General features: G+C 37.1%; 1 protein-coding gene across 1 annotated transcript; it reads right to left on the bottom strand.

Annotated features, from left to right (window-relative positions):
• Positions 1–278: 278 nt before the first annotated feature.
• Positions 279–20,536, bottom strand: WDR41 (WD repeat domain 41). Its single transcript, XM_084504840.1, has 13 exons — positions 20,366–20,536; positions 16,882–16,997; positions 12,990–13,038; positions 11,059–11,190; positions 10,635–10,697; positions 10,031–10,142; positions 9,188–9,250; positions 7,875–7,985; positions 6,541–6,725; positions 3,944–4,065; positions 2,897–2,985; positions 1,316–1,449; positions 279–669 (listed from the first exon to the last, which is right to left on the bottom strand). The coding sequence occupies exons 1-13, from the start codon at positions 20,414–20,416 to the stop codon at positions 517–519; spliced, it is 1,380 nt and encodes a 459-aa protein (XP_084360966.1). The 5' UTR covers positions 20,417–20,536; the 3' UTR covers positions 279–516.
• Between the last annotated feature and the right edge of the window lie 2,747 nt (positions 20,537–23,283).

Genomic DNA, 23,283 nt, shown 5'->3' with positions numbered 1-23,283 from the left:
CATCCAACTGCTGTAGCAGGTCAACAACCATTTCCTCATGGATTATGAGGACCACATTCTGCTCCCCACCCCCTTCCACCAGCTCAGGGTAAATAAAAAAAAAAAAAAGCAGAAAGCCTTCCGTTCATTCTTGTGCCTCTTTTCCACACAGAGCACTGTGGAATAGCTCCAGCTGCTTCAGTTATCACCCAGCTAAGTATTTTTAACAACTCTTAATTTTGACATCCACCCATGAATTTTTTAAACATTAGGAATAATACTAGAAACTATTTAATGAGTTGTCGTTATCTTCAGTCGTTTAAGGGAACACCATTTCTGCTGACAGATAAAGCCAAGTAAGTTTCAACATGCAAAATTCTCCTTTGAGAAGAGTAGTAGCCATAAAAATTCCAATATAATACATGACATTAAGTGTAAACCTTATTGATAGTCACATTTCCAGTAGCTCAGAGTTTCCTTTACACTCACATTTAATGCACATCCAGTTTATGGATATTTAGCCTGTATTCAAGCTATTTAAAATTTGAGCTGCAAATCACCATTCTGTGCCAATTTTTGAAATAACGTTAAACTCCGTAGTCTAGATTCCCGTTCACCATCCTTCCACAAGATAATGAGGTGGTCAGCAGAGCATGTAACCAGTCCCAGTTCACCAAAGTACAGGAACATCTGCAAGAAAACCATTACTATTAGCATGGTATTCACATGATATTGTCAGCTGGCTTAAACATTCAGTGTAAAGCTGGACTAAACAAGTACATGTATCTGAAATGGTTCTGTTTGAACATTAGGTATCCAAAATTATAGCATATACTTTCTGTATGTTTGAGATGTCATGAAATGCCACATTAGGCTAAAATTCCTGAATAGTTTTCATTTTTCTATAAGCCTATGTTTAGATTGCAAACTTAAGATGAAATTTGGAACAAACATACAGTTCCCAGTTGTAGTGTTTGCAGACTACAAAAAAAAACAATATGCCACCAGATTTTCTGTGGTGTTTACACGTACACCTATAGACACAATCCTCACGCATCAGTCATTGTTTGAGTTCTCATTAGAACTGTAATTTACTGTTTTCACACTGTGCTATATATACCACATAACCAATGTGCACATTTACTGGTCACCTCGTTTCTGGTGAAGTTAGAAGGACCTAAAACCCAGTTATCCCACACAACTCCACAGTGTGACAAACATATTCCCAGCCTCCAGAGCCAGACAGCCGAAAAGTTACAGCTGCTTACGGAATATTTTGAAAATTACATCAGTAAATGGAATTCACTTTTTCTTCTTCTTACTAAAGCTGACCAACCTGCACAGCTGATGAATGACCGATCAAATCACCAACCAGCTCCAAAAAATGCATAGTTGTGTTCTCCTGTGTCTTCTTAGCAGCTTGGTTTGCCTGTTTGTTTGCCCTTCCGAATCCCCACATGTTGAAAAATCCTGGGGGTTGGGAGGGGAAGAAACAGCTTTTATTTTGGAAAAAAAAAAAAAATCACGTAAGATGTGTATCTTCTAGCTAAGAAGAGAACTATGGGAGTCAGTTAAAATCTAAAAGCAGGACAGTCTGCATGGCAAAATAACAGAAGCATTTTACTGCACAGCATTTCTGCATCAGAGTTATTCATCCTGAGGGTGGAGGGAAGCATAGGTACTTTGACTCTTGTTCTTACTTGCAATATGGCAAATATTAAACTACTCATCTGAACAAGATGATATGTGCATTTAGCAGGAAAAACAGTAAATGCTTAAATGAACTAACTATTCAGGGAAGGCAGATGCAGGACCATAATGCTCTGTCTTCCTAAATTGACTAGCTGTCTCTTGTCCTCAGAAGAGGGACAAGAGGTGCCAATCTTTTCCCTGCATGTCCTGCACTAATGCGTTGATTACTGCATAGAGGTAGCAAGTAAGTTTCTGGTATTGTTCATTTGTACAAACTGTCCACTGACTTCTCCTTCAGATAATTCCACAAGAAAACACTTATCTGTGCCCCAGCACATGAACAGCCGGGCAGACTAAATACATCACCAAAATCACTCACAGCTCTAATAAAAATATTTGAGAAGGGAGAATCCAGGTTGGATGGGGCTCTGAGTAACCTGGTCCCTTCCTGGGAAGTGTCCCTGCCCATGGAAAGGAGGTTAGAATTACATGATCTTTAAGGTCCCTTCTCAAAACTATTCTACACTCTATGAGAATAATCCATGAGAAAATAGCTCCTTACTGTTCCCAATCCTTAATACCAATTATGTTGTACAGACCACCTCTCCAAACCCACAACTACCAGTACCAAGGGAAGCTGCTGGCCTGGTCAAAGAGAAGCAAGCACTAAGCAAGCAGTGCCTATGCTTAGGAAAACTGCTTCCTAAAATAATAGCAAGTAGCCCTGACGACTGCAACTAGAATGCAAGTGAGGTTGGGTACAGTCTCCAAGTGAGTGCCAATGTCCCTGCAAGTTCAAGGAGAATTTGTGTGTGTGTGTGTGTCGGCTGCTCATTTTCAAGTTTGCCTTTAGCTTTCCTCTTAAGATCTTGCAACTACTTACTCTTGCCTGGTAGGGTACCCAGTACAAGCAGAAGTGGATCAAAGTTTCCAAGGAGACGTAATAATTTTTCACCAGCTAATACAACAGGAAACCCTAGATAAGGTTTATGGCCCATAACTGCTTCAGAGGACCTTCTAAATTCTCAAATCAGACCTTGGAGGGCTTGTATGCCTGATGTCTTCTCTAGTTTCCCTCCCACACCTGTCTCAGTTGTTTGAACATATTGACTTTATCGCTTCTTGCAAAGCCTTCAGAAGCCTCTCTACACCTGTATAGAGTTCCCTGCTTTTCCTCTTCTAAATGCTCTTTTCACCCCACCTCCCAGCCCCACTATAGACAAACCTGTTGGGACTGGTTCAGCTGGCACCTGCTGCTTTTCTCGGAGCTCCCAAATGCGAACACTGCCATCTTCTGAACAGGATATCAGCTGCCTGTCAAAACAGTTGATAAGCAACACTAGCATGGATACTTATCTGCACAAGTCACCTGGTGAAGTTTTTATAAAAGACACAGGAAGTTTGTCAGGTGTCTCTCCTATGTAGCAGGACATCCAGATGTTCCATACAAAATAAACTATTTGTAACAGGACAAAATATAATGAACTTGCAAAATAGGTGGAAAATAAACACATTTTAAAACACATTTTTAAAAATAAGTACCACTCTAAAATGAAATACACATCTAGACTCTGCAAACAAAGGCACACAGACTGACTTTCACTAAGCAAAACCATATTTTTTACATATGGAAAAATAACAAAAAAGTCCTTTTTGTTACATATAAACAATATAGAATAGTACATGCATTTACAAGATCAAGACCCTAATTTTTAGCTTCTACTACATTTTTGCTTCATAGAACAAGACTATAAAAGGATCTAAAAATACTACGATTGGATTATTAACAAGTTGTTCATTTTATTTTCACGAATTTCTAACTTAGCTGTCACAAATAAGTTCAAGCCAGAAATTCAACACTAATGAACAAAGGCTTGAAGTTATTATTTTGTGTTAAAACATTTAGACAGTGCTGAAATATTAAATGAAAAATATTTTCTGAATCTGCCATAGGTCTTTGCTTTGTAGAAGCAACATGACGTTAAGCTGTACTTTCACAATGCAGACAAAAGTGTGTTTGAGTCTGATTTGCAAATAGCCAACACATTTTACTTACAGTCTGTGCATCAAGCATAGATTAGAGTTGTTTCACATTGAATTATAATTATTTATTTTCAAAAACAGATCAACAAGCTCTACATTATGAAAACAGATCAAACTAAAGATCAAGTCCCTGCCCTAGAAATTAGATGCAGCTTTGCAGACTGTATCTAGCCACCCTTCCAAATTTTGCATTTCTTTATTGCATGATAAAACGTATCATGACTTGTACCTGTTTGGAAGCTTCTCAATGTGCAGTACAGAGGAGTCATGAGCAGTTCTCTGGCAGGCAATCACACGCTTCATTTGAAGATTATATACGTATATGCCTTTCCCAACAGCAGCAAACACACACTGGAAAGAAAATTCAATGGAACAACTTACAAAAACAGACACTGAAATATCACCCTGCATGTTATTGATTTCCAGCAGTGCTATGATGTCATCTTGTCAACATTATCTGGCTAGTTTCTGTCCTCATGTTACTGCTTTATGACTTACAGAAACAAGTTATAGAAAAAAAATATAGATTTTTTTGTGGAAATGAGAGAAACCCATCTACATTCTACGCAATTATTTCATTTCTGTATTTTCATCTTATACTTTACAGTATAAATAGAAACCAAGAATACCAATATATTAAAACATTTCTACAATTAAACATTCTTATATTAAAATAACAATCAATGTTTTGACAAACTCTTGTTTTATCACAGAAATTCCTGAGAATTCAGGAAGCTGTTCTGTGGTTTTGGCTTTTTTTTTTTTTTTTTTTTTTTTTTTAATTTATCTGGAGGTTCACACAGGAGTCTTGCCCAAGGGCATGGGCTCCACTAAGAGAAGTGTAGAAAAAGAACTCTCTCACAGAAAGGTATTACAATACTGTGAAGAGCTGGAAGGATTTTACATTCAATGCTCTCCTTCAGCAAAGCACAACAAAGTGCAACTTTGAACATACAACAGCTCAATGCTCTGTCCAATTACATTTTTCTTCTCATGTACACCCGTGTTGGGAGATCTGATACCTCTGAAATTAAGCACAGATTTCTAATAGGATTCTGACAAATCAAGGAGAAAATGCTAACCCCATTTTTAATCTTTTCCTAGTTTTGTGAAAAGGTCAATTCAATGTCCTTTCCACATCACTCTTTCACTCCTACATCTCAGCCTTTTCTCCTTTTGTCTTCCACTTTGAGACAGGTTCTTTAGTTTTATATAACATTTTAACTCTTGAAAAGGTGCTCTTCACAGATCATGTTTCTTTTTACACAAACCTTGGCAAAACCCTGGCCATGTTCAACCCCATGAAAATAACAGATGAGGAAGAAATGAACTGTAAACTGATCTTAACTGGGAAGTTAAAAACACACATATACATATTAGGATAGCAGATACACTCCTCAGTATTGCCAAACCTTTACCAACCCATTTCCTTCTGAATGATGCTATGCCTACAAGCCCAGTAACAAATGAGACAAGTTCTTCTCTATCTACCTAACTACCACGCCTGCCAACAAGGTACCTTGACAGACAGATCTCCCCTAAATGCACATTCTCTTTCAGGATGTAGTACCACCTTTCCTTCATGTAGTCTGAAATTCTGCAGCAATTTGTGTTTAGTTCAGTTCCACGAATGCAAGAAAGTCCTCAATAACCTCAGTTTCCATCCCATTCAATGTTCTTAACTACTTCTGAACTACTTCTCAAAATTCCTTTTCCCTCGTAGACCCTATCTTGTATAGCTTTCAAGCAATGAGTCAATGGTTTGAATGAAGCTCAATCACAGAACTTCTCATGAACAGGACTGACGTTTACTCTTTCAGGACTAAAGCACCCACAAAAAAAAAAAAAACAGGAAATCCTACCTTTAAAGACATTAAAGACAACTACACTTACTTTCCCTCATCCCCATTCAATGTTTCTTTTTCTTTTTTTTTTTTTTTTTTTTTTTTGGGGGGGGGGGGGAACCCTCTTTTCATAAACATACAAGTACCTCAAGTGACTACTTGGCCCTCAGACTATGTTGGGGCTTTTCCACAGCTTTTATTCTGTTTTAGCTCACATCTTTGAATCTATTTCCAGGAATTTCTTTCTTAATAATTACTCAGTAATGCACATACAGGCTCCAGAACAGAATTCCACTGTACCACAACAATGAAACATCTTTTCTTTTCCCATTAATAGTTGGTACATTTCACAAACATAAATAATCCAAGAATTTTACTGCTGAAGCAACAATACCGCTGCACAATAACTGGGTTCTGCCTGAGTATTCTGACTGAACACTCCTAGGACAACTCCTAAGTATGATTACAGGAGACTAATACATTTTGGACCCATCTTTGTGCTATTCCCAATTAAGTATAGCCTGCCTGAACAAAAGCAGTGATATTTATTTACTTCTGTACACCTGCACATGCCAATTCTTTGATTCATTCCACAGTGCTCTTAGCTGTAACTGTTCAAGAGATGCATTATTTTGGAAGCTGCATGTTCAGAACCATGGCACACAAAATACATATGCCATTGCAACGCATTCTCTTATTTTTCTAGTGGTACTTTAAACAGGTAATAAATTTTCATTTGTTAGTCAAAAAAGCTGTTATGTTAGCTCCAACACCACCTGCACCTTACAACCTTCAGTTACCTCAATGATTAAAATTTTGTATAAAAACTGCTGATTGCATAAATACAGCTGTGTACATTTTAAAGAAGCTTTTTTCTGTTACTTAGAACAACAACCAAACTAAAAATGCAAAGCACTCAGATTTCTATGGTAAGGTCATGCTAGCTCACTTGAAATAGTATACTCAGTTTAAAGCTTTTTACCTCCTCATCACATGTTAAGTGTTGAACTGAAGTTTCATTTGGACTTTGGGATAACTTTATTTCTGTCTGTGAATCTGGATGGACAGAGGAGTCCCAGAAGTTGCACTCAGAAGCTTGCTTTGTCCAGTCAATTGCATCCCAAACTATTAACTCACCCACATGTGAACCTGTCACAAAAGTCAAATCTATAGGGGAAAAAAAGAAACACACAGAAATCATACTATATAAAATAATACATCCATTTCACACAACGTCAGAACCCTGTAGAGTAAGAGAGCTCATGTTAAGAGTGAAGCTACATAAAATGTACAGTTAGTAACTGACAGAACAAACTGAGTTTGTTCTCACTCTCTGAGAAGATACTCATTTGATCACTTAGAATAGCTTAGGTGATCAAAAGGAGATGAGATCTCTCCTGTAAAATTTTAACTACCATAGAGAATATTTATCAGACACAAGGCACAGTATGGCAAAAGCAAGGATCACCACCAGAAGTGTGTACAAATATTTGAAATTCATGCTGCCTATATGTAAAAACCTTCTATTCATTGGATAAGTTTATCAGTACCTCTCAGACACAGCAAACCATGTCTCAGCCTCAACCAGAAACACTAATGAGAAACGAAACAGATGAATTCATGGAAAGACTGAAATAACTGCTCATGTTTTGTTCTGTTTTTTTTTGTTTGTTTGTTTTGTTTTTTTTTAATCACACATGGAAAGGAATTGCTTCAGAATACTTAAAACAGGTAGAATATTGTCTTTTTCTGCCCATTATTAACTGAATCCAAGTTTTCTTCTTTCCAGCTTCTTACAATCTCTATACCACAGATCCCATGCAACAGACAGGCCAACAAAAGAAGACAAAGGACAAATATCCACTCTCTATCACAGTGGGAATACTTTGTCCTGGGCTCAGAGGGAACTCCAAAAAAAAAAAAACATAAAAAAAACAAACAGAGGAGACAACAAAGTAAAAGGGATGGGTACCTCCAGTCTTTGCCTAGACAGAGCTTCAGATCTGCCATGATGAGCAGCACAGATTGCACCACCATCTTCCAAAGCTTGTAAATAATGTACCTAGGTGCCAGCCTATATCTGCTTATCTTTTGAGCTTTTTCTGAATCATAACCTTCCTGGCTTCATTTCACCATTAATCCTTAAATAAAGCCGTTATATTTTCACATTTCACTACCTTCACAGCTACACAGAAGGTTCAGCTACTATTTTTGAAGTTTCATTACAGTTATTTGTTTGGTCCCAACGAAAACTGCATAGTTGAAATATCCCACCGCTAACTAACAGAACAAGTAATACTGTAAAACCCCTCTTACCATTGACACTGACCAATGACAAGATGTTATCATGATGGTCAACAAGGCGTTTTACTTCAAGGATATTCCAACCTTCAGACTTATCACTGGAAGCAATCAACCTAAAAATGACTTCCAAGATAGAGAGAAATTGTCTAAGTAAGCTTTATCATTTATCAGAGTAAAATATAGATAGGCTTAAGTAAAACACATCATTTTCAGACAGACTCAAATTAATGAACATTAAAAATGAGTCAGTGCAAGATCTGCAAAGCTACTTATGACCATCTCTTTAACTGCTTTTCTTATAACACACAAAATTGGAATAATTTATTACAGTGTTATTCTTCAGGTCTCTAGTTACAGCCACTGTAGAATAAAACATTTTAACCTAGCAACTTTGAAATTGAGAAAGTTGGTCAACATCAGAAGTTGTAGAAAGCAGAAGTGAAAAGCGTTAGATAGCTTTATTGATACGTAAGCTAAAAGAGAAGCATTTGTCTTTAAGACTTATCTGACTGAAAACTATTATTCAAAAATACGCAACAGTATCTAATGAGGCAAACAAAACTTCCAGGGATTAAGACTTTCTTTTAACCAGTCTTGATATTTCTTTATGCTAACTCAAGGGCATTTCTGAAGATCTATGGGAACTTCAGAAGGAAGTTTACATTGTATACCTAAGTCTAAATACAAGAAGACCATTTTTAATTTGCTCCTGATTCTTTGATCAGAATTTTTATCTACTGTTTTGTGAACTCAGTGCTATGCTTTTTCTCTTGAAACCTTTTCTATATTTTGAAATTTCAATACTTTCATAAAATACTCTTAGTAAGAAACTCCCTACCAACAGCTAGCAGATGATTTAGTGTTTGCATACCTAGAAAAGCCTGTCTCCTAAGTGAACATCAGAAACTATCACATTGTCTCATTATAGGTCTGCATATTATTTCATTGGCAATATTGCACGGTCTTGATCTTGGGATACAGAGGCTGTAGGGAAGCCTAGTATTTAGCAGCTCTGAAAATGAGTTGCAAACTTTCTCCAGGACAAATGTTGATATCCACAATCAGATCTAGACAGATGACTTTAACAGTAGGAACAAAGAATTGAGAAAAAAATTATCATGGCAGATCTCAATGAAATTCCTGAAGGAGATCAGTACTGTCTGCTTTATTGTCACATTAGGGGAAAAGGAGGAAGATCGCTAATCGCACCTTGGTACCATTCACTTGTCCAATACAATTCCAGCAGTGTGCTCTTTACAGATATCTCTGATGAACAGTCAGTGACAGAGGAACATGAAGACTTAACATAAAAGCAATATACTCACTTAGTTCTTTGCCAACAGCAGCCGCAACACAATTTTTAGGCAATTCAACCAAAGTACTAATACCTTTGAAAAAAAAAAAAAAAAAAGAAAAGAAAAGGGAGAAAACATTTATTGTATTTATTGACCAGAATAAAATACAGTTAACTGATACATCAGAAGTTATTAACAGAATAAAAACATAACTCACTAAGTCAAACAGCACTGGAAGTGAATAGATTACCTCACATGGAGGCAGAGGCAGGAGGTTTGGTCCAGAATATAGCAGAATTCTGAACACTGAACTTGAAATAGGAGTGGAAGCTGGGAACCAATAATCTTTTTATTTTAAGTAGGGCTGAGATGTCTATGTCCTAATACAGCCAATATTAAGGATACTGTGGTAATTATTGATACTCTAAACACATGCAGAGCTAAACTTTAATAAGTATTAGATACTGATACTACCACAGTAGAAATATTAATTTCTCTCCTTCCCAGAGAAAGCAAGCAAAGGATCACCCCCCACTACAGCAAGCATGTATAAATCAGTAACTAAGGTCTGTAATATACCAAGTTAATCGGAACACACATTATTGTAAAATATTATAAATACAATGTTATAAAATTGTAAAATATTACAGTTACTGAGATTTGACATACTCTAAAATTCACACAGCACAGGAGATTAAAAGCAGTCTTAATTTTGAAATGGCTGAGTTTGACATTTAAAAAAAAAAAAAAGAGGCTCTAATACATAATGTTATCATTAGAATTAAAGAGAATTTGCCAAGTTGGTTTTGCATCATTATACAGATCCATTTTACTTGCACTTTAACAGCTATAATGAGTCATTTACATTTTTACCTGCATCAGTAAGATGACTGGTCTTACACAAGAGATCTAATTTTCGGTTCCAAACACATAGATCACTCCCTCCAGACAACCATACATCCAGTCTTTGAAGAACTGTCAAACACTGCAGAACAAAAATCAGATATATGTCCCCTGCAAAAGTTCTACAGGGAATTTTTCAATGAAATTATCATGATCTTTAGTGGAATAAAGCTGTAAGTACTAAGAAATGCAGTATTAAAGTGTTAATTTCTTGAGAAGTAAAGAATTAACTACACATTGCTTTTTTTCCAGCAACAATGCAAAACCTAATTTTTCAATGAATCTTTCTAACAGCATTCAAGAACTAGTTTGACTGTAGGTTGCTTTATCCAATCCAGTAACAAAACTAAGCCATAAAATGACCTTTATTCTATAGACTTTCAAAAAGAAAATCAAGGTACTAAGAGTTCCAAAAAGAAACTACAATTTGTGCCTAATTCTCAGTCATTCACTAAGTCACTCACTTAAACCAAATACTGCTGCTCATTTTAATGCACCTGCCCATATGTCTCACGATCCATACAGAAAAGATTGCACACAACAGACTGACCAGTCTAGGGTTTCCTTGGCTTACCTTTACTGTAGAATGGAAACATGACACTTTTTGAACCTGTCTGCCAGTAGTGCAGTCCCAAACCTGACTTAATTCATTAAGGAAGCCAAAACAATATTATATACTATAAATGTAACTGCTGCGTTCTTAATTAAATGAAAGTTTGGGATATAAGAATGTGGGGAGACAGTCTTACAAATCCTGATAGCCTTTTCAATATTTGGCCAAAATTACAAATTAATAATGGCCTCTCATGACCATGGATCATTATTCTAGTAGGGCTTACATCTGATTAGATTGCACTAGAATTCTTCTAGCCGCAATTATACCTACTGAATATTATCAGCCAATAAATTTAAACAACCTGCAGCCTGTGTCAATGCTAGCAGTAAAAGCAAACAAACAAAAACAATTTTTTTTTAATCCTCTCCAGATCTAAGGATACAATAACTGTTTTATCAGCTGATGCTGTTAAAATCAAATTACTTTTTTCTTTGGAAGCATCTGATGAAGAAAATGGAGCTATAGCTGTAATTTTTTGTGTATGTCCATGAAGTTCAAAAAGTTTCTCTCCAGTCTGAAACATAAAAACAGAGGAAATTAAGGGTAAAATTTGGAAAATACCTACTGTAACACATGACATAGGTGCCAAACTACTTCTGAAAGCAAGAACTTCTAGGAGTCTAATATCCCAATTTCACAATCAAGTGTGGATTTAATTCTTCACTAGACCTTTGACACACTTCAAGATCTTACCTTAACAACATATTAAGTATAAATACAAATAGTGCTACATAATAAAAGTTACCATAAGTGTAAAAAGTCTCTGGAAGCACTTAAAAAACTGTATATCATACTAATTTCACTTTAATGGAAATACTGGCCATTCATCCTATTTAACCAATACTATAGTAACTCTGATTTTTTGACAAAGCCTCTCTTAGAAAAAGTAATTTTTAACTTATTTGAAAAAGTTAATCTATCTTTACAGCAAGCACAGTACTGTCAATTTGCTGATAGATTTATTTACATTATCTATAGTTTTACGCTGGTGGTTTGCAGCTACTTCTGCTCCATTTAGTTAGATAGCAGAACCTAACAAATATTCAGAAGCATATTGGTGCTTCAATCATGCAACTACAATACAGGGTAGTTACAACACAGAAGTGTAAAGAAATTAAATTAAATTAAATTAAATTTTAAATTAAAACTACAGAAAGATTTGTTTAAACAAAAATGTAATGAAGATCCTACAGAACCAGGAAATAGAACTCTGTTCCTAAATGAGTTCTACATCTATAAACTGCTGACATCTCTAAGTACATATATACTCACATACGTGTTTGAATATTCAGAAATTATCTCCTTTTCCAAATTGCAGAATCATAAGAGGCCTTCAGCAAAGCACTAACAGAAACCACTCAAAAGAGACAAAGAGTTTCCAGTTCCTCCTTCCTTATTTTAAATTTACACGACCATGTAACATAAATTCTTCAGAATGTTTCCACAAAAGTTTACAATCTGAGATTTCTGTCTTCCTTAACTAGGATGCTTGATATTTACAGTTTAGTCAGTACATTATGCCCCCCTTTTCAATTTCCTAATGAGAATCCTAATGAGCTTGCATACTAAGACTCCTTGTGTAAGACTAATGCTCATCCCTTCTCAGTAATTTTGTCAATGATATGGAGACATAGAGCAGAGGAGTACAAAGGTGGTTATCATACTCACAGCACATTTTCCATGATAATTCTTTTATCTTAGAAGGTTTTCAAAAACTATAATAAGATTTTTATCACTGCAAGCAAGTAAGGCCTGGTTTTGGCACTATGTGAAATGTTTAACTTTCACGGACTTTGATGTCTTTCCAATGCAGTTTTGCATTAGCTCTCCATTTAGTCTCTTCAGTTATACTGCAAACAGTTATTGCAAATAAAGCTTCTAAGAGATAGTTAAAATTAAAATAGATACATAAGCCTTGTGAGCCCAGGGACCTTGCTACATATTTATTGTTTCCACGTTCAGCATCTTCACATTTACAGTGAAGACCCAAGACATTTTAAATGAAGCATTAGTCACAAATTCATACATACTATACATACTTCTGCTTTCATGTCCATATTTCATCCCTGGTATCTATAAAAACGTTACGCCTTCCCAATACACTTTAATTTTTAATTTTTTTCTCACATTTACTTTCTTAGCTCTTCTTTGCAAGTGATGACAGACTCCCTCCAACTTTTACATTTTCAAATAGCAGTTCTGATTTGAAACCATACCGCAGTTCTTTTTCACTAGTAGGCAATTCTAACTCCTCAACCTTTACCCTTTCTGAAACACCCATGCTACCCTTCCCCCCCCCAAAAAAAAGCCAACCTGAGCATTCCACAGAAATATGATTCCATCATCCCCTGCAGATGCAAACCTGATAAGGGGGGGGAAAAAAAATAATATTGAATACAGAATAATGTAATGGAACAGAAGAAAAACAACTACATAAGAAAAATATTTATAGAATAATATTTATATGGTATTGTACTCTGATATAAAGAATAAATACATAAATATATATCCATAGATCCCAACTAGTTTCTAGTTTTTAAATTCAAATCTTGAAGTCGGGACATAATGTCAACACATACTTAATAAAGAACAAAGTTTAAGAATTGCAAGACATATTACTATAAATAGAAGTCCACTTTACAGAACCAATTCTCTTGTTTATTAATGATAGATCTTACATACTCAGTAATACTACACCTTAAAACCAAATACTACCAGTCAGAGCCAACTGACTGCAAGACATCAAAGAAATTACAAATCACAGGTTGAGTTCAGCACAGGAATAGAGGAGCCAAGTTTCTACTATGACACAAGTGGCTTAAGAAACTTGCAAAGGACCTACATTTTTGGTGCTAAATGTAGCTTTTGGTAAAAATGCAGCTGAAGAGTGCACCACAGAATTGAAAAATAGTAATTTTATTTTTAGTGTTATGACTGCTAAATTCACATTAACAGAATCTGACCTAAACTCAATCTTTTCCCCAAGCTGGAGTGAGTATCTGTAAGTATCTTCCTACATTTGCATCTTTATCAACGCCACAGCTACACTGAAGCTGTAGCAAACATATCAGCTTTCCCAGTAAAGATGTAATATGCGTTAAGAAACCTTAAACCAGAAGTAAAATCTTCCACAGAAAATTGAATTCAGTTGTTAGTTGCAAATACATGTGCCTTCTATTTTTTCCTTTTGTTTTAAGCCTTTGACAAGAGTTGAACAGTTAAGACACCGATAACTAAGACGTGTATTGTATGCAAGAAAGTCATGAAGTTATATCAACTACATTTTTTTTTTATGTAGCTGTGAATGGTTTCATTAACTGAAAAAAGTCCTTTCTTTTAGACTCTTACTTTGCAGTTATGATGTTTGTGAAATTTGCTGAAAGATTAAGTTTTCCATCATAAAGCTGCACTCCCTTCCACCCCACTTCCTTTCCTCATTTTTTTTGTTAAAAAGTGCCAACTGTACTTTTCCCACATCTTTTATTTTACATCCAATCATGTCTCTTTAAAAAGGTCCAAGCAAAAAACAACCTTTCATGCACATCTCTGATAACAATAATTTCTTATCTTTACTTGCCATTTAGCTGAACTACACCTTGTTTTGTCACAAGGTCAAGAACTTGCTATATTAAGACTCTCACATTTCAGCAAGACCCCTTTTATTACAGTTCCTTTCTTGACTAAAGTTGGAACTGTGTGTCACTTCACAAATTCTGAGAGAAAACTGGTGTTTGAAAGAAGGTACAAGTATGAATCATCAGCACACAAGTTCAATGAAGCCCTGTTTTGTATTTTTCCTCTTCTTCACCTAACTAGGGTTTCTGTCTAAGTATAGAAGTATATTGTGGAGTCTGTTATCCTACAGATACACCCTGTTCATGAAAGTGGCGTTTCATGGGTCACCTGATTCTTTTCCAGTCATGATCACCATCCTCTATAACCTTGTCTGCTTCCTGACAGAGCTAGGAATGGTCAAATGAGCAAGCAAGAAAGCTATTCTTAAAATGTTTTATGAACTCTGTTTAGTTTAATGTGTCAAATGCTAGAGTATTACATGCAATTTTATCTCAGTCCATTTTTTGGAAGACTCTTGCTGAGGCTTAGCCTTCTTCAGTGATCTTCCAATCAATACAACCCTCACTTCATGTTCAAAAAGTACAAGAAAAGAGAAGAAAAAAAAAAAAAACAGCTTTCTGTTACATTTATACAGGATTTATTTAGTATCTTCAAAAACCAATCTGAGAAAATTTTCCACTCGCTGGTTTTAGCTGAGCCACTGAGAAAACAAGAAAATCCTTCTGCAAAATTCTCAATAAGATGATATTATCTAAAGACCTGAAGCGTGAAACTTGGCTTACAACAGTTGACAAAAAACACACAATGGAATAGCTGCAGATACTAAATAAAAACATTTCAGAAGCTGAGTAACAATACTAATTTTATTGAAAAGAACCAAGTGAAAAATATTATCAGATGCTTAACAATCCATAAACTACCATATTCTTCATAAATAAACCTTTGAATTACTGTCCAGTGAAGCGACTCTATTAAACTCCTCAAACTCTCAGAATATTAACCAGCTATGCAACTTACTTCTTATCCGTATGCTCCTTCATAACCTATCTTCAATGTAGCCATTCAGGCCTTAGCTTGATACTGATTACTATTAGTTTAGCTTCAATAATTTACCTGTTACATACAATGCTGCCCAAAATAGTACAATATTTCTTTACATCAGAAAATGCCTGCAATCTAAGAATACTCTGGTATTTCAATAAAGACCAAGCAGATTATTCATTGTCTGTTTTCAGAAAGGTATAATCTGAAGAAAGTTTATTTTAGCAACTTCTCTGAAAAGAGAAGGATGTGGGAAAAATCACAACAATATTCCATTTTTACATGAATCTTCCGGTGGATTATTTTAATGTAAAAATAAATTTTATGGAAATGCATACAACTTTTATGGTATATGTTTATGGCATTAAGACTAAAAACTGAAAAGCTCAGAATTTATATACATCTTGGAAATTATGTATCTTGTAGATAAATATTTATACAGAATGCCTGCTGGATATAGCATGGTTATAGCCTGCTGGATATAGAATCCTGCGAGGATATAGCATGGTTAAGAGTTTGGTTTAAATTTGTGTAGTACATTGAAGAGCATGTTAGACATATCCTTTTGTTCCTCATCCATACAAGATAACAAATTACTGCGGCTCCTTAACAAAGAGTCTCCTGACTACTACTTATGTTCTTAGTTCTCAGAGGTTTCCATTTAATTTTCCATGTCAGACAAGAGTCACTATGCTTATTGACTAAAAGCTTCACAACCTCACTTTAAGGTAGTTAATTATCTTCTCTCTTTCAGGATTAGGTTAAATGAGAGAGCATGTGAGGTTAATTTTACACTAACATAAAAGTATCTTATCTCATTCTCCTAGTCACACTTCCAAAGTGACAACGGTAAATCTAATGACTACCTCTGTCTCATAATCAGTTTTCCAGTCTTTAGATGACTCCTTCCTCAGAATTTGCAGGAATGTTGTAACTAGTTACAAGGAACTAAGACAGAACAGACAACGACTGTCAGGGAATGTACAAAAAATGCACAAAGCTAAAAACTGGACAAGTAAAACAAATGAACTGTATGGTTTCAAAGAAGTACAGCAAGTTGAAAAATGGGAAATTGGAGGAGGTATGTCTAATTGCCATATTACATATCTTGAATTTTAGTAGGTAGGCATTCTGCACAGAATTAAAGCACTGAAAATTTCAAGATTGGAGAACTTCAGAAAAAAGTTCATCAACCACAGCTTAAGTGAATTAAGCACTAGAGTTTCAGAAGAAAGTATAACAACCACACAGCTTTAGGCAGTACTAAAAAAGCAGTTTACATTCCTTTGTAAAAGAAGGTGAAATAACAGCTGTCCAAAGCTCATTTGGACAAGTTCATTTGTTTGGAACAAATCAAGAAGCATAACTCCATCAACATTCTCTTCTCATAAAAGTACAACTTACAAAAGATGCCAGAAGATGTAATAACGTAGTAAAAAAAGTGTTCACCCCTTGCCTTTTTAATTCCAGTCTTTTCCCACCCTCCCCCAGCAAAAACAGAAAACTAAAAATATGTCTATGTTTTCATAAGTATTCTCCAAAGCGTTCCAAAGAATGTTATAAAACAACTTGGAATGCAATTTCATACCTGCAATCATCTATTTGTACTAGAAATCGTACTATATCTTGATGACCTTTCAACACAAGGAGCTCCGTGTAAGGATTTTGTATTTGTTCTTCACCAATGGTCTGTACAGATGATTTCTAAAATTAAAAAAAAAAAAAAAAAAAAAAGCGAATTTATTTTGTACTGACATAATTATTTTCATCAGGTCTTTGTAATGTTTATCAATCTACATTTAGACTCCTACTTAAGTGTATAGATATACGTGAAGTTAAATTAGGTTTCTGAAATTTAATTTTGCTTTAATGAAAATCATTACAAAGGATCATTTCTTATTATTTCCAGTTAATGATATCCTTCTACAGCATGTATTTCAAATCATAACATACCATTTTCTGTTTAAAAAATATTTTGTACTGCTTTAATCATTGATACACCAACATGAAAATCCAATTTAGGCTCCAGCTATCTTGTGGAGCCAACTTCAGAACTCTGTACATACACATTCAAATTTTCATTAAATTACACATCCTCCTGGGAGGTTTGTGAACTTCTCATGTCTTTCATCTATGATTCAAATTTAAAATTCTATATAATCCTATATTATCCCAATACCTTGAAAGTAAGTGTGAATAATGCTGTTCTGTTACATAATATATAAATCATCCACTGGTACTCTGTTCATGGAATACCAAAGGCAACAGCTTAGAAAAATACAGAGAACAATTAATCATTTTATAGAACAGCATCTGCAATTACCCCAACTAGACTATTAATTAAAAGTACTATCAATCACTTGGAGCAAGCTGATCACCAGGCAGGGTCAACAAAACATTGTATAGGACTGCAGTTTCAAGGTATCATAGTTCTGCTAATCTCAATCATCAGTTTGTTTCAATATAGGACAATATTTTTGTGTTTATGGTCTTCTGCATTCTGAAACAACTTGCTATTAGACGTAGTTTTTTTTTTAAATGCATATAGGTATACCTAAGTAGAAACTCAGTGGCAGAACTCTCCTGCTATCCTTCCTTTCTTACTTCTAGGATTGTCTATAATTCAAAGACATCCACAGAAACTACATGGTAAAACTGCAATTACTGAACACTGTAGCAGAAATGAGAAGTAATGCTACATGAGAAACAAACATATCTGCAGGAACGTCAATATTTTCTTGTAGGAGTAATATTTTTTTTTCCTATTGCTTCTGTATTGTTACTATGATGCTGTATTTCACAAGTTAAGAATGACAAAATTAATAAGGAAGGAAGGAAATCTGTGTTTATATTTAAAATGAAGAGGTTGTCAAAATGCTAGATCTCGTGATTTCATCTTGGTTTTGTGTTATCTGATGCATTTCATGAAGCAACTGTTCCTCATTTTAAGCAATTATGTGAGAATAGCAGGTCCAATTTAGAATAATGCAAGTATAGTCCTCATAGTTATAAAGAAAAGTTGGACAATTATGGAAACTATGCGTTCAGCTGTCAAAAGCAAATCAAAACATCCCTTAAAAGAATTCCAGCATTCTAAAAATTCTGAGAAATCTCAGTAGCACTTAACAGCTGACATAAGCACTGCAGTGGTTAGAAGACTTCCATTTCTTCACTTACTAACAGAAATATAAATTCACAAAACAATTGCAACACTACTTTGAAAAAGTCATAACTTGTAACATTCACATCCTAATTCTATACCCTGGCATTCTTCCTCTTCATTATAAGACAGTGATACTTCTTTTGAACCTGTCTAACCTTATTTTTTTTTAATTCTGTTCTAAGAATGCCTGTGAATATTGACAGGTACCGTGCTGCAATGTGTTACAGAGAACAACAAAACAACATTTTTTTCCTCCAGTTCTTTCACATAACAAGCCATTCTCTCCTCAGATGCTCATTAGTATTTTCTTGTGTTAGATTACATGTGCATTCTTTCTCTAAAGAAGACTGTTTAGTAAACATTATTTATTAATAGAACTTGCAGCAATACCAAGTTTTTAGAAGAGAAAAATTAGATTCAGATGCTAACGGAATCTATTTCCAACTTGAAGTTTTTCATGCAGGACTTGTAATCACAACTACAATAATTGGTAAAATAACACAATGCTCAACTTAATTTCAGAGCTTCATATAAATCTAGTGATTTGAAGCATTTACAGGTTGTATTTTCTAAAGCAACTTACCAAAAAATATGGGTACGAAAGTATATAGGCATCTCTCCGTACTTACCACGTAGCACAATAAACCATCTTACATGGACTAGGATGCCACTGCAGTTAAGACTATTTCCATTACCTGAGCTAGTCAGCTTACAACATATATCATGGCCATCAACTCAAGAGCTTCAGAAGCTTAACTCTAAAAGATTTTCAATTCCATAGTAAAGCAAGAAATGGGTAACGAGAAATTTATGTTTCCAGAATTTAAAATCAAAAACCTTTCCTGGAGGTTACTATTTGCTCAGCACGCTGTCAGACCTGGCCTCTTCGCGACTGACTGACTGAAGCCGTAGCACATGAAATGAACATAATCAGTCCATAGGCTACTACTCACTCTTTGGGACTTCCTCATCTATACTATAAGAGCACAGAAAGAATGAATGGCTACAGAGACTATCTTTAGGTGAAACCATTTTCCAAAACTCAAAGAAGGATTTTTAGGGCAAATCCTTACAAATATTTATTTTTCAGTTTTTCACAGAGAACCAAAACACCATTGTTCAGCAAATGGAATGAGTATTGCTACCAGCTTCATGCTCATTATGCTTAATGCTCATGCTTTATCAAATGACTGTGTAATTAAAACACTGCTGAAGTTTAAACTTTGGAGAGGAACAAACACCAGTGGAGCTTTCTAGCGTAGAATGCTATTATTTATTTCCTGTCTTCTTTTTAAGAAATGCTGCACGCTAAGCTGGTAAATACAACCATAATACAAACAGCGTTTTGGCTGATGACACAGGTCAGTGCCATTCCTGACACAACACGCTGGTATGAACTCAAATTTCTGTTGAAGTAAATACTGGTGTTTCAAGCTGCTTGTGATACTGCCATGGCTTGCTCACGTACAGAAGCTGAAGAACTGCTTCCTCATACCCATCTGGTTTACAAAGGGATTCATTAGAAGAACACCAGTAACTGCTAATTAACTCCTGTTAACTCCAACCTAAGAAATCCAGCAGACTCGGGGACAAGGGAACTGCGACGCCGTCTCCTTCACACCCAGGGAAGGCACCGTGAGGGACGCCTGAGCTCAGCGCCCCACGTACGGACGAGAAACCGAGGAGAGAAGCTGGAAGCAGGGCAGAAATCACCCGGGCTGCACCAGCAACGAGCCTCCGCCCCAAACCCTCTATCGACAGGGGGAGCCCAGGGCAGGGCTCACAGTGCTTGGCCCACCGGCACCCAGCGGGCAGCGCCGGGCCGAGCTCAGCCAGCCCGCCCGCCCCGCCAACGGCCCTAACGGCCATAACGGCCCCAACGGTCCCCCGGCGCCGCCCCCCGCCCTACCTCGGCCAGGCCCTGCGGCTCGCGGCCGCCCCCGATCAGCCAGCGCAGCATCGCGGCGCCACGGCACGGCCCGGCCCGGCCCGGCCCGGCCCGGCACGGCACGGCGCTGAGGGAAAGGCCACCTCAATCGAGCCCCGCGCCCGCGCCCGGGGGGGGAGGCGTGAGCAATCCAGCGCCGAGCGCGGATGGGGGCGGTGTTGAGGTGGAGGGAGGCGGGGGGTCGGTGCCGCCTGGGGGGCGGACATTAAAATAAATACATACATACATACATACATACATACATACATACATACATACATACATACATACATACATAAATAAAGTGTTTTCCTTCACGAGCGCCTCGTGTGTCATCCTTTCGCTTTCAGGGGGAAATTTATGACAGAGAGGAACAATCCCGTTTCGTCCTGACCCTCTTGTCTGTTCCTCAAAGCAAAATAAATAAACAAATAAATAAATAAATAAATATAAATCCCATGTATAACAGTCTTCCCTTGGCTACCCTCATTCCCCTCTGCTGAGCCTCCCTCAGGTCCACGATGCCCGTGTCGAATGCAGGCACAAATGCCCTATGTGGCCTTCGAAACACAGCTGCCCTGTCAGGTTAAACGCAGCGGCCCCAACCATCCACGATCCTGCCCCTCACCTGTCCTCGTTGGCAGCCCTTCTGGGTCTTAGGCACATGTGAGGTGAGATCACAGAACCCAACCTAAGCCAAAAGGCTTCGCAAACCGTGTTCTTGAGCAGACGCAGGCAATGGAGAGACCTCCAATGTGTGCAAACCCATCTGCACAGGCGCTACCTTGTGCCCCCCAGCACCACACTCCACTTGTTGCCTGTTGCCCAGATTGATCAGCACCACACAGTACCATCAGACATACCTGAGGCTGCCAGAATGCCTGCAAGTAATGCAGGAATGCACCAGGAGGTAATGGTGGTTATAGGTACCTTAAAGGAGGCTGTAGCGAGGTGGGGGTTGGTCTGTTCTCCCATGTGCCTGGTGACAGGATGAGGGGGAATGGGCTAAAGTTGCACCAGGGGAGGTTTAGGTTGGATATTAGGAAAAACTTCTTTACCAAAAGGGTTGTTAGGCATAGGAATGGGCTGCCCAGGAAAGTGGTCAAGTCACCATCCCTCGAGGTCTTTAAAAGACATTTAGATGTAGAGCTGAGTGATATGGTTTAGTGGAGGACTGGTTAGTGTTAGGTCAGAGGTTGGACTCGGTGATCTTGGAGGTCTCTTCCAACCTAGACGATTCTGTGATTCTGTGATTCACTCAAACCCCAACCTCCAGCAGTGGCCAACCTGCATCTGGAAACTGCGGTTAGGTCTAGGGTGAAATGCCGCTGTGTCGACATGTTTGACACACATGGGTGGCATGCAGCCTGTATATTGCCATTGCATACCTTCTGTGAATTCTTTGCAGCTTCTCAGCAAACTAAAGCTGATCACCACCATATACGAGTTTGAAAGTAGGATATGTTCACTCCTCCTTTAGCATAATTCTGCTCTTCTACTTAGTCACTGCAAAGCTCATTGATACTGCCATTTCAAAGGTGCTATTCCTAAAGACTAAGGGCACAGCCACTGGGATTACTTTGCGACTGCAGCTATGTCTGCCAGGATTTCCATGGTAATATTTTCTAATCACCAATATGATCTATGACAGTCTCCCTAAATAATTTGGTATCCTCTCCAAACTGGCAAATATTGACTTGTTTCATTGCAGCTAATTGATTGAAAGGAAGCACTGCAGAACATAACACTACATACAGTTGTATGAGCTGTAATCCTCAAATATCCATACCCAACACTCCCTCCACACTCCTCCCTGCCACCCCAACCCCCCAAAGAGAAAGAGAGAGAGAGAGAGAAGAAAGTACTTGAAAAAGTAGAAGCAGGGGAATGAAGCTTATTCAGAATAGCAACATGTGTGAGGATCTTCTTTCATCTTTAATGCAGTGAGGAAAATACATTCCTCATCTTCACTTTTACTTTCCGCCATTTTAACTTACCTGCCTATTTTAACTTATGTTGCTGTATCACTATTCACACATCTTGAAGGGGCAAGATCGAAAAAACACTGAGAGGAAACCCATGCTGTGCAACGTTGTGTGGACAAATACAGAGCCTTGAACTTCATGGCAGCCAGTCTAGACAGTTGTAGATGTTGCACAGTCTTTGCAAAGACTGCAATGGAATACATTCTTCAAACCACGAGATGAAAGCACTCCAGGTTTCTGTGCGGTACAAATAGACCCAAAAGCCTTGCAAGGCTTTGGTGGACTTCAGGAGAGTGCCTTTTGTCTTGCTTATTAAGTCTGAATTCAGAACTCTACTTCTGAGAATCTTTGAAACCCTCCATTAAATGAAAAACACAGCCTGCTTCCAGCTCTTTTAATCCATTTTCCGTTTCTCTATCTTTGTATGTTGTAGGAGTTTCAGTGTACCTTTTTTTAAAACTCTCTTTCAATCTAAAAAAAAAAAAAAAAAAAGTGTTGGTTTTTGGTTCAGGATTTTCTGGGGGTTCTGCATGGTATTCCAGACATATAACATATTGTACAATTTCTGGAAGCAGAAACATTTTCTCTATTTCCCAGAGCAGTTTGTATAAATACTGTGTTTGTAGTGATGTCTAGATAATGAGTGTACTCCACTAGTGTATCCTAGTTGCCAGGCTGAGATGCACTGTCTTCTTAAGTTTAATGGCTTATTGCTGTCAAATGTTGCCTTTTGGTGGAAGGTTCTGTTAAACAATATGAGAATGATGATCAGTTTGAAGATGTCTGCCATAGAATCATTAAGGTTGGAAAAGACCTCTAAGATCATCTGGTTCAACCATCACCCTACTACCCCACGAAACCATATCCCTAGGTGCCAGGTCCAACCTTTCCTTGAACACCCTCAAGGACACTGAT

This window comes from Aythya ferina, assembly GCF_964211825.1.
Source record: "Aythya ferina genome assembly, chromosome: Z".
Taxonomy (NCBI): domain Eukaryota; kingdom Metazoa; phylum Chordata; class Aves; order Anseriformes; family Anatidae; genus Aythya; species Aythya ferina.
The sequence above is the reverse complement of the archived record's forward strand: the minus strand, read 5'-3'. Positions and strand labels throughout refer to the sequence as shown.

Bases quoted from the DNA above. Each gene is read 5' to 3' on its own strand.
- WDR41 (XM_084504840.1), bottom strand. From the start codon at position 20,416: ATGCTGCGCTGGCTGATCGGGGGCGGCCGCGAGCCGCAGGGCCTGGCC. The intron at 4,066-6,540 runs GTAAAAAGCTTT...TTTTCTTTCCAG, and splicing joins ACTTAACATGTGATGAGGAG to TGTGTGTTTGCTGCTGTTGG. The intron at 670-1,315 runs GTTGGTCAGCTT...GTTTTCTTGCAG, and splicing joins GTCATTCATCAGCTGTGCAG to ATGTTCCTGTACTTTGGTGA.